Here is a 16,819-nt window from a genome sequence, read left to right as displayed (position 1 = left end):
CTTGCTGTTTAGTAAAATGCCAGAGGAAAGAAAGAAATTAAAGAAGAAATCAGTAACCATAAAGGAATCAGAATATAAAGATTTAGAAAAATCTCAGCCCATCTATATTGAAAAAAGAGAGAGAGAGGGAGAGAGAGAGAGAAAACACCAAGGGAACAACATTTTTCTAAAGAGATTAGGCTTGTAGAGTTGTGATTAGAGTTGTACATCTAATCAATCATTTCAGCAGAAGCCACCAGCTTAGACTAAAGAGGACAGAGACTGGGTGAAATGAAAGAAGGCTGTCAGATTTCTATGATTCTTGAACCATAAAATGGGCTAATAAAGCTATTCAACTGCAAACATATATAATCCTATAAGAAAAAGAAAGAATGACTCCAAAGGGCAACTCAGATGCTACAGGGGTTGTCCCTGCTGCCACAGGCCCAGAGAGCACTGGTTGGACATCTAGACTGTTAATTCTTCTGTTCCAAGGAACTGGGGAGGCCATCCAGGGGGATGGGCTATACTACAGTGGGCCAAGAGGTCAGGGCATGGAGCCAATAAGGATTATTCTTAAGCCTTAAAATCTAATGGAATTTACTCTGCCAGTTTCCAGATCTGCTTGAGACCTCTGATTCCTTTTTTTCCCTTCTAATTTTCCCTCTTTGGAATAGAAATGTCTGTCCTACGTCTGCCCCACCATTGTATTTTGGAAGCATGTAACTTGATTTTTGGTTTCACAGGTTCACAGATAGAGAAGGATTTTTTTCTTAGGATGAATCATACCCCAAGTCTTACCCACAACTATTTAAGTGATTTAGATGATGAGATTTGGAACTCTGAGTTGATGATGTTTTAGGTGAGATTTTGGAGTTAGAAGTCAGGATGTTGAAATGTGTTGGGTGTATTTTGCAAAAGTCAAATGAAAGGGGAGTAAATGTCCCCTTTAATCTAAGCTGGATGAAAGCAGAAGTCAGAGCGATGGATCAACAAGCCAAGGAACACCAAATATTGCCATTATAACACCAAAAGCTAGACAGAAGAACTGAACAGATTCTCAATAACAATCCCTCAGAAGGAAGCAACCCTGCTGACACCTGGATACCACATTTCTAGCCTCCAGAACGCTGAGACAATAAATTCCTGTGTTTTAAGTCACCGAGTTTGTGGTACTTTGTTAGGGCAGTGTTAGGAATCTACCATGAAGGAGAAACAAACAATGCTCTCTGGTTTTGGGTCTGAGTCCAACACTATCAGCACCTTTACCTGGTACAACTATAAATGAGTTCCACCGGAGCATTACAATTGCTATGGCCTCCACTGCACTGTCTTAAGTGTATCCCCACTTTAATTCACTCTAAAGCCCTTAAGACATTTTATGGGGTACATGGGGCATTTTATGGGGTACATGGGGACCACAAACTTACCCTCCTAACACTGTGTAGGTTCTATAGTCTACAAAAAAAAAAAAAAACAAAGTAGTGGGGGAGAAAAGATATAACCATCCTAACAGCTGGGCTTTATGAAGCTACTATTTTTTTTCCCCATGAAACTAATTATCCATTCAGTGGCCCCATCATACCTGTGCACATGGCCCCAGGTGCATAGAGACTCAATTGGTCATGGCTCAATACTACAGTGTGGCCCTGGACACTGCCATTATCTGGATTTGGGACTGTCACAGAGACTACTGCCCAAGATAAAGAAACTTGGTGTACAACAATTAGCATTCAAAACTCCCTCTCTTCAGTAACACTGTCCACACAGATGATCAGAATCAGATTATGTGGAATGGGTTGTAATATACCACTAATGTCCTTCCACATGACTACCTAAATTCGCCCACCATCTGTCATCAATGGATAGGACAGAACCTTGAAAAAAATCCCACTTCCAGAGTAGCATGAGCTTTCCACTGTACTGATGACATTTTCCCAGTGGCCTGAGACAAGGGCAAATAAGGACTGCTGCCATAATGGCCACATGCAGCAACATAGCAAGGCCATTACTATAAAAAAAGTTAGGAAGACCAAAAACCCAAGCTAAATCCAGAATATGAGCTGGAAAGAGGCACAATGTCTTATTCCAGAGAAGTTATTGCTAAGCTTTGGGCACATGCTAGCTCAACAAATACACAAAGAGTCCCAGTGATATTAGACAATCCTTAAGCAGGGATCTTTGCAGCATCCATCTTGGGTCACCAGTAAGGCCACTGTTTTTGACTGAAGCCTTGACCAAAAGAATGGCTATTTTTAACTAGGGGACTTCCCATGGGCTATCTTGGCTACCATTTCTTTGAATCTCTGTGATCCACATTTGCCTTTGAGTTATGGTTATCAGCAGTTTCTCTATTCACCAACTGGAGTCTATGGCAGAAGGACACTGCCACAAGGCAGAGTTGTTTCTGAATCTGTACTCTTCCACAGTCAGCTGAAAGCTACACACCTGCTGTGGCCTGTCACTGGGCCTTGGTGGATACTAAGCCCATGATGCATAGCTGTGAAATAGTGTCATTTTGCACCAGAAAGTCCAAAAAATGCCATCAGTTTTTTTAGGCCATTGTTCTCTAACTCAGAGTATTTACATTTGGGTTCAAAGTGTAAAATTTCTTTTTTTTGGGTCTTTTTGCTATTTCTTTGGGCCGCTCCCACGGCATATGGAGGTTCCCAGGCTAGGGGTTGAATCGGAGCTGTAGCCCCCAGCCTAAGCCAGAGCCACAGCAACACAGGATCCGAGCCATGTCTGCGACCTACACCACAGCTCACGGCAACGCCGGATCGTTAACCCACTGAGCAAGGGTAGGGACCGAACCTGCAATCTCATGGTTCCTAGTCAGATTCGTTAACCACTGCGCCACGACGGGAATTCCAAAGTGTAAAATTTCTATAAAATGTATGCTTAAATATCAAAGAAATATCTTCTGATGAGTTAGGAAATTTAGGATGCCTTGTGAAGGGACATTAGTGGTATACTGCAACTGATTCTACATAGGAGTAAGCTGATCCTCATTAGCCACATAGAGAGAGATGCTGAAAAGAGTGTTGGAGATGTCAGTTTAATTTAAACTAATTTAAAGTTATCTATAATTTTTACACTTGTTGAGTCTTTCCCTTAAGGAAATTCTCTGTTTCTCAAATTGCTCTTGGGTTTTCAACACTGAATCTTGAAACTCAAGCAATTACCATTTTCATCTGGTACATCATCATGGGCCACATAAAATAATGCAATTAGTTCACTAAATGGAAAAACAGGTCTATTGTGAAATCTGTAGATTTCAAGTGTATAACAAGTGTACAATATCATTTTCTCATTTTGATAAAGTTATACATAAATTAAGATCTATGATAAAAATTATGAGGACATTTTAATATGTATTTGTTAAAAATGTCTATTTCAAAAATATTCCTAGGCATCAAATATGTTTTATATTAGTCTCTAGTTTTCTTGGGTTATTTAAACTTTAAGTGAATACATATGTATTAATAGATCAAATAATGAAAATGTATATGTACAAGGTAACTATCACATCATTATTTATAATTTCAAAATATTCAAAACCAACTGAATGTATTTTGCATAGGAAACTGGTTGAATAAATTAAGGCAAATTTATACTATATTTTTATACTAAACATTGTTATACTATATAATTGGCTGAATAAATTTATACTATGGTAGAGTATAAATTATGATATATCTAGAGTATAAGAAAACTCTATAAGCTTACATTAAGATATTTCCAGGAGATAATATTAAGTGGAAAAAATATCTAACATTGCTATTGGGAAAGAAAGAAAGGGACTTAGAAAAAAAAATGTAAGAGGAAAAAAGATATTTATATTTGAAAAATGAAACACAAGAAATATATAATAAAATATTATAATTGGTTCCTAACAAGAGGAGAGCAGAGGACTGGGGAATTTAAGGGAAAGGATACAGGAAGGAATGATATATCTCTAAGTATACATTTTTGCATATTTATTAGTATAGGAGTAGGTTAATGTTCTACATAGTCAAAAAATAAAATTCAATTAAAAAGTTAAAGAGAGGAACTAAAACTAAAAGCAAACTTAGAGAAATGAACCTACTGAAGGAATAAAACACTAATCCAAGTAACTGATCAATACAGTATTTAACATAAACCCTTTCTTACTCTTGGTAGAGAGTGACGGGCAGACTGAAAACAAATCACGAAATCCATTTAATAGAGTTGTTTTTCTCATAATATGAGCTAAACACTTCTGAAACAATTTTAGAAGCATTATAGAATTAAACGAATGAGTAAATGCACTGACATTGTGCAGAGTAAGGATTCATGCTATGGAAGAAAAGATTATACATATATATAAATATATACGGAAACAGGAAAGTAAGAACAAGCCCTGAGAAGAATTAAGTGTAAGAGTACATATGAATTCCAAATATGACTGTGCAAGTGTACATGCAAGTATATGTACATATATATGTGCATATGTACACACATGTTTATATACATATGTATATGTATCCATAGGTATATAGATAAAAACATTGGGGAGAGTCTAACTCTAGGTCAAGATTCTGGACAATTACAAATGCTTTATCTGGCAGTTGTCATGGGGGAAAATTTCACACCCCACACTAAACTTGAGGCACAGTCAGTGTACTCTCGTGTACTTCAGGCACTGCAGGTAGTTGCAGTCATGGACCAAGGTCCATCTTGGCTGGCAACATCTGCATTCTAGTTCAGAAACCTTTTGAAAAGGGAAAATTCCTTCTGAGGCAAAGACCTCAGCTGGGGCACTCTATTGTTCAGCACTTTTGCCTAGACCATCTTATTGGATGGCCTTCAAAACATCTTCCTCATTCTGGTTCAATACTTTTACACTCTAAGCCCTTCTCCTCTACTTCCTCATGGCACTTGGGTCCATAAAACATCAACAGCCTTTTGGAGGGGGACTCCCTCCACAGTAAGCTATCTGCTCTGATGCACATGACCATAATCTGGTGCCATTCTGTGAAGAAAATAAAACATTGGTGGAGCTAGGGCCCTTTGCTGTCTAGGCTCTTGCTGAGCATCTCAGTAAATAAATAAATGCTTAATTGTTACTTTCAGTTAATCTTAACTGACCAACTCAAAAACTGGCATCTCTGGAGTTCCTGCTGTGGTGCAGCAGAATCAGTGGCATCTTGGGAATGCTGGGATACAGGTCTGATCCCCGGCCCAATACAATGGGTTAAGGATTTGGTGTTGCTACAGCTGTGGCTTAGGTTACAACCTGTTAACTCCGTATGCCTTGGGGTGGCCAAAAAAACAAAACAAAACAAAACAAAAAACCAGTTAGCTCACTCTCTGACAAACTGACACACTGAGCAGGGTGGTCCAGGAAGCACAGTGCTCTTCTAGTAAAGCAAAATACTGAAGTTTTTACTAGGCACTTGGGGAGATATTAAAAAAGTCTCTGAGACACTCTGAGGTAGTTTAATGGATTATCTGCATCACTCAGAAGGTCCAACAGGGCACACTACCATCTGTGCCAGTGACTCTTAGAAAGTGACAGTGGATGCCACACAGCACTCTTGGAGGGTTCTGTGGATTGTTTACATAAGATTTTCAGTTCTCTCGGGAATAACTGGTCCTTCCCTTTAGCTTCCAACTCCCTGGCCCAGTTCCCATAGTGAGTCAAATTAAAGAACAAATGGAGGGACTCTAAAAAAACTAAACTAGGAAAGCAATTCTCCAGCTACTGACTACTGCTCTTTGATAATGCGTCCAAAAATCATCAGAGACTCTGTGAGTTGAACTGTACCCAATGACTGTTGCTATCTCCATCCATATTCCCGGTGCCAAAAGAGAACCCCAAACACAGCAGTTATTGAAACTTGTGCCTTCAATGAAAAAGAATGTAAAGCCCCTTGGAGGAGACCTTAGAGCCTTGGGTAGTTTGATTCCATGATGAAGGAAGTAACCTCGTTAAACTTAGTAAGAATGGCACCTTATGGGATCCACCAACACAGACCCTTCCTACTTTTACTCAGACCTCTAAGCTTTCATAAATAAACACAACTAGAGGTTACGTAGGGCCTCTATGTCTCCAGTGGGGACCTGAGGACACATGCTAAGGTCAGAGTTCAAAGTGAGGAGGGGGAAAATTGCATTTCTTGGGCCTTTTGGATACTGGTGAACAAATTCCTGTGATTCCCATAGTCCCTCATACAAAGATGAGGAGGAAACAGTTTTCCATAGTTTTAGTCAACCACCAAGGCTCTTTTCCAGACTCAAATATGAGTCAAGATCCTTTGGGCCACTACAAAACCCTATTATTATGGTATCTACTACTGAATATGCTATTGGTAGAAACATATATCAACCAGCACTTGCATTAGTCCTAACCCCAATGAGATCTGCTGACGTTAGGGTATTTTAAAGGGATATGTGAAAGATTATGACCTACCAAATTATTGGCACCTAGCACTTTTGTTGACCAAAAACAAGTCACCAGTCTTGGGAATAAAAATGAACAACTGCCTCATTACTGAGCTTTCAAAGGCTAACAATACCTAAACTATTTCTCTATTCAGTAACTTCTGGCCTGTGTGCAAGACACTTGGTTCCCAGACTCTAAACTGATTAGGGCTATACAAAGCATTAGTACTTGTCTCTGGCACCTGACACTGTGACTGTTATAGAGGTTATCACCCAAGATAAAGGAACCTGGTATGTTGTGGTTGACAGCACAATGCCCTTCTCAGCATCCTTCTCCATCCAAGAGGATGATCAGGATTAGTTTGTTGTATGTAGTATGGGTTTTATTACACCACTAATGTCCTTCCTCGAGACTCTCTAAATTCTCTGTATGTAATCAATGTATAGATTAAAACTTGGAAAAAGTCTTGCTCCTGGAGGGAGCACTAACTTTCTACTCTATTGATGAAACTGTTCTAGTGGGCTCAGACATGGGCACTAACCCAAAATAACTGGGTATCCTGTTCACCTATGAATAACACGTAGCTGGGCCATTATTATCAATAAGGTACAAGGGCCTAAAACTGAAGTAAAATTCCTGGGCAAGATCTGTAAGGGGCATAGTACAGAGAAGATGATTATCATGCTTTTGGCCTTCTCTGCACCTTGAAATAAAAATAATCTGAGCAAGTGGTGGGACTATACAGATATTGCCACACTCTCACAGGGATCACAAAAGCACTCATCTATCAGTTACCATGAAGACAACTACTTTTGACTGGGGCCTTGATGGACAGGCTCCCCTGGAGACCCTTCAACTGACTACTCTAGATGCCCTTGCTGAGACTCATGACTGAGTTAAATGAATATAGAACTCTTAGGGATTGCTTTACACGGTGACGCAGAGAAATCTTACAGACTTAGGTTGTTCACATGATGAAAAAAATAATTCTAAACTTAGTGAGGAACAGTGGTACATTGTGAGTTGCATCGCTGCAAAACTCCTCCTCAAGAGTGTCCTGGAAGCAGAAAGTTTGATCAAGGAGCCTAAGGGGAACACCCAAGTCCTTCTTCCTCAGCTGGGAACTATTTGTACTGTGATAGCTTTGGCCCACAGTGATGGGTTCCATATGATTAAAATACATGTTTGGATGAAGTTTCCAGAGGTGACAGAAGCCATGTGAACTACACCGGTGCTTCCTTGGTTCTATAATGAGAGAGTGAGAGAGGTGGATAATGCGATTTTTAACAAGATCCTAGGTTCATTCCTGCTGGTTATCAAGCTCAACTGAATCTCCTGGTAAAGTCAGGTATATTTGTTAGTGACATAGCCAGACATATTTGTTTTTATTTCATATTCACTGTGTTATGTATTTTTTTATTTTCCACTTACATCTTTATTTGACATAGCCAGATCTTAACTGACAAATTCATGGGCAGGGAATGTATTTTTGTAACTACTGCAGAAATAACAAAGAGACCATCAAAGAGGGTGTTAGGAAAATGGTAACTGGGCACACACTACTGGAAGATGTGGGTAAGGGGTTTCCCAAATGTACCTCTATGTCTGGCTTTTAAACAATGGGAGCTCATAAGAAGAGATTAATGGGTTCTCCACTTAGGACCCTATGGCCAAATGACATCCCTCACCTCAGGTTCTGCCCAGTAACGATCCCTATGATTAATTCCAGTGCTGTTCCTTCTACTTCTCACGGTAAATTCCAGAATGAATCAGAGAGCCTTACCAACGTTTACCCAAACATTTTGAATTAGAAAAAAACAAAACTACGAAATGTCCAATGTCCGTATGTCCACAGTGTGGAACTGAAGCTCTATGCCAAGGGTCAAAGTTCAAAGTAGACATGGGAGTGAAATGCACCTTTGGGCCTTTCAGGTAATAGTGCACAGTTGACTGAGACCTGCAAAATCCATGTATATGAATGAGGGGAAAACTGATAATGCTCTCTGATTTCCTATCTGAAGCCACAGCAACAACTCTTAACCAGATATGACTATAGGTATAACATATCACTATTGTGGCACCACTATTGAACAGATTATTATTATAGATGAATTGCCTATAGATATTATAGATGCATCCCTGACTGCATCCACTCTAAGTCCTAAAGGAAATTGTTGTAGTAAGACCTCTGCAGTGGGAAATATACAAGACTATAAACTTACCAAACTACTACCTGCCACTACTTTTGTCTCTCAAAACCAGCATCAATACGCTTGATGCCCTCGATGCTATGCATAAGAAAGCCCAAGTTCGCTGTCTGACTTTGCACAAGGCCTGGCGTGTGCCTGGAGATGCTATCAATTATCAGTGGCTACAGTGTACTACAGAGGCAAAACACTGTAGTACAACTTTTTCACCAGCATTTCCTGACACTGTGACTGCCACTGCGGCTCTTGCCCAAACTGAGGGAAATAGGTGTGAAGCAATTCAGACTGCAAATGCCCTTTTCAGCATCCCTGTCCATACAGATGATCAGGATCAGTTTGCCTTTTATGTAATGGATTGTAATATACCTTTAATATCTTTCAGCAAAACCAGGAGAAGGAAGAAGTCCTACTCCTAAATGTAGAACTAGACTTCCTTTATATTAATGAAAGCCTCCTAGTTGGTCCAGGCTAGGGCACTACCCAATCAGGACTCCCAACCAGGACTGGATGCCATTTTGACCCACATATAGCAACATGTCTAGGGCATTAATAAGGTAAAGGCACAGACACCTATGACTCATCTGAAATTCCTGCAAATAAACTGGGAGGGACAACAGATCTCTCTCCAGAGGCAATAGTTGCTAAGTTATAGCCACACTCAGGCTTCTCAGTCCCAACAAATGCAAAGGACTTCCAATGATTGGTGGCACTATTTAGATACTGGTACTCACACATTCCCTACATGGCCATCTTGATGATAGTACCCATCAGTCAGGTTACCAAAAATACCTTTACCTGAGTGGAGCCTGACAATAGGATACCTTTGATACCCTCCAACTGGCTATACTGGAAAGGTTTTTCTTAACTCTATTGCCTTTTAAGTTACAGGTCTTAGCAACCTCTCTGTTTGCCACCTGCTGACTGGCAAAATAACACTGCCACACATCAGAGGAGCCCACTGATTACTGGTCCCGTAATCTTCCCTAGTTGGCTGAGAGTAACCCCCCTTTGAAAGAATATGAACCAGTTTTTGGGCCTTGGAGGACACTGAGCAGATAAGTCATGCTATGAAATATTTTTATAACAAGAAATTCCAACCAAATGTTAAATTGTTTTTGTTTCTTAGTTGTTTTATTATATCAACATTTAGGTCTAAGTTTACAATTTCTATATATAACAGGGTCAAAGACATACTAGGAAGAAAGAAAAAAGATCTGATGAGATTAGTTTTTTAAGTTAGTGATATCTAGAACTGTTATACTTACTACTGTGCTTTCTTCCTCTGGAAAGTATTTGTTTCTGTTCTTGCATCTGGAGTTTTGACATAGAATCTTGATACTCAGTCACAGGACTTTGGCCTGGTGCACCGTCACGAGCTATGAAAAGAGGGGTATTTAGTTTCTTAATAGAAAAAGAGATCTACTATGAACTCTATACTTCAAATTCATAACAAATATATAACAAAATTTTATCTCATTTTGTTAAAGTTAATATTAAATTACCATAATGTCAGATGTGACCTAAAAATTGGGAAAACATTTTTAATGTGTATGTGTTTGTATGTATGTGTGTATGTGTGTTTATTTATTTATTCTAGTATTCTTAGGTTATATATACTTTAGACTAATAAATCTTCATAAAACTAAAAGTAAAGAATTCACTCTTATTTATTAAAACATATTTGTAACTGCAAAATACTAAAAAACCATATAAAATTTTCAAGCAGAGGAGATTAAGGAAATTATTATTTAATTATATATTATGGTATACTATAAATTATGATAAATAATGTGGTACAAATAGCTCTACATAGAGCTATAATTGGAATGAAATGGCTCTCTATAAACTGACATAGAGGGATTTCTAAGAATAATGCTAAGTTAAAAAAATTGAAAAGGGAAAACTTATAAGCTAAATTTGGATACAAAAATAAAAGAAAAAAAGGGAAAAGCTATCATAAAACAGTATACTTGGTGACCTACAAATTAGAGGGAAGACCTAGGAAGGAATGATTTTCTTCTAAACTCATCTCTGTTTATTTTTTACTATTGGAAGTAGGTTAAATTTCTACATATTTCAGAATAAAATTAAATCTATGAGGATAAAGAAATGGGATAAAAACATAGAACAAACATAATGAAATGAACCTGCTAAAGGAAAGAATAAAAGCAGTAACTCATCCACACAGGATTTAACACAAACCCTTACTCTAGGGCATGAGAGTAGGGTGGGTAGGAGAAGGCTGACCACAAACAAATCATGAAATCTTTAAAAACGTGGTGGGTTTTCCTCGTGGTATGTGCAAAGCAATTCTGAAACCATATGAGAAACATTACAGGATAGACCAAATGAGTAAATGTGCTGATGCTGTTCAAACTCTAGTTATCATAGCCCAGGGGTTCCGGAAATGGCAAGAGCCTTTATTTTGGGGCTCTCTCAGCTGAGAGACCGTCCCTTACTTCAGCTGCAATAATATGCCTGACTCTTGGCTCGCGCCATTCCAAGGGGTGAAAATGAACACTAGTGGAGCTGGTGCCCCCTCTGTCTGGACTGCAGCCTATACTATGGTGACAAGTGAATAAAGGTTAACTGTAAGTTTGAGTTGGGTTTGTTACCTTAATAGATCAATGCAGAAACTGGCATCTCTTTCTCTCTCCTTCACTCCCACCTGCCCTTTCCCTGCCCCCCCCCAAAAAAAAAATTAGCACAAAGAGCAGTGTAGTCAAGGAAGCACAATGCTTTTGTGAAGGGTGCAGTTAGGGAGGTGCTAATGAGCTTGCAGGACACGGTGGGGAGGGAGGTACTCTGTGCTTAATATGTACAAGAGACCCACAGGGAGTGTTGCCAAAGAGAGAAAGGAGTTTATAAACGTCAAGAGGATGCCTTGGGTTTCTCCAGAGTGCTACCATATCGTTTAAATAAGATTTTTTTTCTAATTTAAGTAATAGCTGATTTACAATATGGTGTTAGGTTCAGGTTATAGCATAGTGATTCCGTATTTGTGCAGATTATATTCCATTACAGGTTATTATAAGAAAATGGGTATATTTCCCTTCACTATACAGAATCTCCTTGTTGCTTATCTACTTTATACACAGTAAACTATATTTGCTAATCCCATATCCCTAATTTTTCGCTCTCCATTTCCATCCCTAATTTGCTAATCACAACTTTATTTTCAATGTCTGTCAGTTTGCTTCTGTTTTGTATACATATTCATTTGTGTTATTTTTTACATGTAAATGATAATGCAGAATTTGTCTGTTGGATTTATTAAACTATATAATACTCACTAAATCCATCCATGTTGCCGCAAATTTCTGGATTTCATTTTTAATGGTTATGTTTTGTGTACGTGTATAAATGTATACATCTTCTTACTCCAGTCCTCTGGAGATAGGATGCTGCCCTATGCTATTCAGTTCTGAACATGAACAATTGTCTTTCTCTTTAGCCTCTGATTCAACTACACACATGCTCAATGGGTCAAATGAGAGACTCAACAGATGGGCCCTGCGAAAACTAGAGAAGCAATTTTATACCTACTGAGGGGTCCAAGAACACTGGAGACGCTGCATGCCGATCTGCAGCCAAGGTCTACTGATAGCTCTAGCATGACCCAGGAAATAATGGACAACCTAGGATGCAGTGACTGAGACACTTCAGTGAAAAGGAACATAAAGTCCTGAGGATTGCTTTGCCTAGCAACTCAAAGAGACCTTGGAGACTTAGGTAGTTTGCCTCCATGAAAAGGGGGACCATCTTTTAAACTACGTTAAGGAGAGGGCACATGGTAGGGCTTGGCGCTGCAGAAACCCACTGTAGAATGTGACAGTCCCTCATTGCCCAAGGAAGTAGAGGAAAAGGGATGAGAGAGAGAAGGACATCTAACACCTTTATCCCTCCTTGTTTGGATACTATTTTGGTTCCAACAAGATAGCCCACCAACTGGGAGTTCTCTTCCCCTGAAGAACATGTTTGGATCATCATTCGCAGAAGCACGAAAGGCTCTGTGAGCCATTCTGGTGGATCTAAAGACTACCAGTTAGAGTGAGGACAGTAATAATAAAATTTTTGACCAGACCCAGAATTCTAGTTTCCTTCAGGCCTTCTTTACTAGTTTCCTAGCTCGATTAAACCTACTTATAATGTGATGTTCAGGAGTTCACGGCACAATCCGGATAAACTTCAAGGCATGAAAAAAGCAGCTGCCAACAAGATAATACTATTTGACCAGTGATCAGACCTAAAAATGGTAATGGGAACCCACCCCTGGAAAATCTGGTTAAACGTTTTCCCAAGGAAAACCTTTCTCAAGATCTAGTTACTCAGCAATGAGGTCTCAAGGAGAACATGGATGGACTTTTCACCAAAAATTTCCTCACCAGCTAGTGGGCCATGGGACCTAGCACACACTCCCACTAAAGTCCCAACTGTGATGACCCTTAGGATAAGTACTAGTGCTCTTTCCTCTGCTCCTCCAAGTGACACTGAGCTATACCAGGGAACCCTCCACTTCTTCTACCCAGACCTCTCAGCCTCCAAAGATAGCCAAATTTAGGGGTTGGATCAATATCTACATGTCACAGCTGGTGACATGAGGATGAATGCCAAGGTCAGAATTCAAAGTGGGACAGGGGCATATTGCATTTTTAGATCCCTTAGGTACTAGTGCACAGGTCACTATGATTTCCATGACCTATGACACCCAGTACTGGGGGAAAAAGATAATACTTTCGCTTTTCATCTGAGGCCATCACCAAGGCAGCTCTTTGGCTATTTGGCCTCTGCTATGACTCTATCCTTTCAGCCAGCCATAAAACTCTATCTTTATGCCCCCCCACCACTACTGAATATGTATTAATAGAGATGAATTGTATTATATTTTTTATTTCTTTATTAAAGTAATTGATTTACCATGTTATGCCAACTTCTGCTGTACAGCAAAATAACTTAGTCATACATGCATATATATTCTGTTTTCAAATTCTGGGGAAGAAAAAGAAATAATGGCCCTTATTGATCAGCTTAAGGAAGAGAACACTCTCCATGAGACTGTTTTCATTCTAGTATCTTTGCACACAGCCTCAAGTGTCATCTGACTCAAATGACTTTGGTAGGTCAATGCTGTAGTGCAGCCTTGAGGCCTGGCTACCTGACGTTGTCATTGCATCACAAGCTATTTTCCAAACTGAATGAACTTGATCAACAAAAAAACTGGCAGCATCATGGATGCACCTTGAGATTCTCACACTAAATGAACTAAGAAAAGAGAAAGACAAATCCCATATATCATTTATATGTGGAATCTAAAATATAGCACAAATTATCCTATTTACAAAACAGAAAAAGATCATGGCCATGGAGAGCCGACTTGTGGTTGCCATCAGGGCAGAGTGGGGTGGATGGGGAGTTTGGGGTTAGCAGAGGCAAAGTGTTATATTTGGAATGGATAAGAAATGGGTTCCTACTGTACAGCACAAGAAACGATGTCTAATCTCTTGAGTTGGAACACAACTGAAGATAGTATGAAAAAAGAAAAGAATTACATATATGTGTAAGAGAAATAGCTGTACAACAGAAATTGAAGAAATATTCCAATCGACTATGCTTAAAAAAAAAAAAAAAAAAAACAACAACCTGGAAAATCAAATGCCCTTTGCTGCATCCCTCTCCACACAAATGATCAAAGTCAGTTTAATCTTAGACAGAGATGAGTTGCAATATACTACTAATGTCTTTCACAGGGCCACGAAATTCCTCAAATATCTGTAATCAAGGCACAGGTAGTGGCCTCTAAGTGGCCTGCTCCTTAGAGGTGGACTAGTTTTCACTCAAGTGGGCCCAGACAGAGACACCACCCTGCAAGGACCCAGTGCCCTTTTGGCCCAGTAGCTCTTGGCTGGCCCATCAGTACACACAAGGCAGAGGTACTCTAGTGAAATTCCTGGGCATGATATCTAAGGGGCAATACATCTCTTTCCAGAAGAGAAGACTGTCAAGCTTTGGCTATTTGACTCTGACAAATGAAAATAGGCCCAGCAATCTGTGGGACTCTTTGACCACCTGCACTCTCCTTTTCCCATGTGGAGTTCAGTCCGTGATGATGTCAATCTATGGTATGGGGTTACCAGGACGGCTGCCTCCTTCCAGTGAGGGCACAACCAGGAGGATGCCCTAGAGACTCTCTCACAGGCCTCCTATCCCCATCTGAAGTTTGAATCACAGATCTCAGAAACATCAGTTTGCCACTGGAACCTGGGGCAAAAGGCTGCTGCCATTGGTTAGAGCATCGGTTGGGGCTCTGTACACACATCCCCTGGAATTGGCTGAAAAGCACGCTGCTTTGAAGAGACAATTATTCACCTGCTATTGGGCCTTGGGGCATTCATCTTCTGGTCACAAAACAATCTTAAGGACAGAAATTCCAACCAAAGCGTATCAATATTTCGCCTTCTTTTCCTAGTTATCTCATGGTATTTGCACATTAGTCAAGACATAAAATTTCCATAAAATGTTTGCTCAAATATATATTCGTGAACCTAAATAAAAAGATCTTCTGATGAGCTTACTTCGAAAAATTTAAAGTGCCCTGTGATTTTTGTACTTACTAGTAAGCTTTTCCCCTTCCTGAGAGATTTGTTTCTTCACTTCGATTTCTGATCTTGACACTAAGTCTTGATGCTCAAGTATGTGAGTTTCATCTGGAACTTCATCCTCAGCTACATAAAAAGAAGGATTTAGTCTTGCTAAATTCTAAAAAAGATCTACTGTGAAATCCCTGGGTCTCAAATTTACAACAGGTGAATAGCAGCATGTGCTCTCATGCTTATGAAGGTAGAAGTAGATTACCATAATGCTAGATTTGATGTAAAACTAGTAGACGAGTCTTAATGTGTGTATGGAAGGTATTTTATCATATCATTAACATTCCTAGACTTCAAAACATATTAACATTACTCTCTAGTTTCCTTAGTTTTAAAAAATATATTCAGTTAATACATATTCATACACCAAACAATGAAAATAAACATGTGCAGAGTTATTCATTACAGCATATTTGCAATTGCAAAATACTCAAAACCACTTAAAATATTCCAACATAGCTGGCTGGTAGACTAAAGTGACATGTGTGAACTATGACTATATGGACTATGAGACACAATCATGTACAAACGGCTGTACCAACAGGTATAAAAACAATAAAAAAGATCCTGAAAAACTGATCTGGAAGCGTTCTAGGAAACAATGCTTAAGGGGGGGGAAAATCCTAAAAGAGAGAATATCTATCATTTAAGTAAGAAGGAAAGGGAATTTATTTCAGATGAGAGAGATACTTACGTTTATAAAATGAAATATGGGAAAAGTAAACCAGAAAACAATGCGGCTGATCACAAAAGTCACTGCAGATACTGCTGGCTGAGTTGTACCCGGGGACTAGTACTTGCTCTGAGCCTGTCTCTAGCTCTGAGGATTAGTCTATGATACAGTGAGTTTCTGAGAATCATGTCTCATGAAAAAGAATCCAGATTTCTCAGTATCAACTGACCAGCAACCTGAGGAGACTACAGGCACTCCACCGTGGAGGAGCTACACTTGTTAATTTCGTGAGGGACAGTGGCACCTTGTTGTCGGTGTTACGACAGACTGCTTCTCAATTTCCTGAGAGGGGCCAGGGTGTCCATGAAGGACAAAGAAGGGAACTGGGATAAAAGAACAAAAACCCCTGAGACATTCTTCTCCCTCTTCTGACTGACATTTGACTTCCGAAAAAGTCCAGCCACTCATGATGAGCTCCCTGCCCATTGTCGAGATACCCAGCCTATGTGACTCAAGGAAGGGATAGATGGACTTTCTACCAGGCACCATCTGGCCAGGTAGTGAGCCATGGGGGCCAACACACAGCCCCACAAGAATCAAGACGGTGATGACATAATTACTAATACACATGCTATTCCCTTTGTGCCTCCCAGTGATCTTAGTGTGAATCAGGGAACTGTGCCTACTTTTACCCAGAAAGCTTGGCTTTTAAAAATAAACAATATTAGGGATTAGGTCAAGGTTCCCATGTCCCCAGTGTCATCTGAGGATGTATGCTAAGGCAGAGTTCAAAGAGGCAGTGGTGGGAGATTGTATTAACTTGTTGCCAATTTTATACTAGTTTACCAATGACTCATTTTCACAACTCTGGCACCAGGATGAGAGGAAAACAGTTAATGCCCTT

At 39.6% G+C, this 16,819-nt stretch overlaps 1 protein-coding gene across 1 annotated transcript in view; it reads right to left on the bottom strand.

The window, feature by feature from the left end:
- Window positions 1–16,819, bottom strand: part of CCDC7 (coiled-coil domain containing 7) — a 341,366-nt gene that overhangs the window by 103,701 nt on the left and 220,846 nt on the right. Inside the window, 2 exon segments of the mRNA XM_021064965.1 lie at window positions 9,861–9,971; window positions 15,207–15,317. Coding sequence (XP_020920624.1) covers window positions 9,861–9,971; window positions 15,207–15,317 — 222 coding nt within the window.

Source organism: Sus scrofa, chromosome 10, assembly GCF_000003025.6.
Source record: "Sus scrofa isolate TJ Tabasco breed Duroc chromosome 10, Sscrofa11.1, whole genome shotgun sequence".
Taxonomy (NCBI): domain Eukaryota; kingdom Metazoa; phylum Chordata; class Mammalia; order Artiodactyla; family Suidae; genus Sus; species Sus scrofa.
Note: the sequence above shows the minus strand (reverse complement) of the source record. Positions and strands in the feature narration are given on the sequence as shown.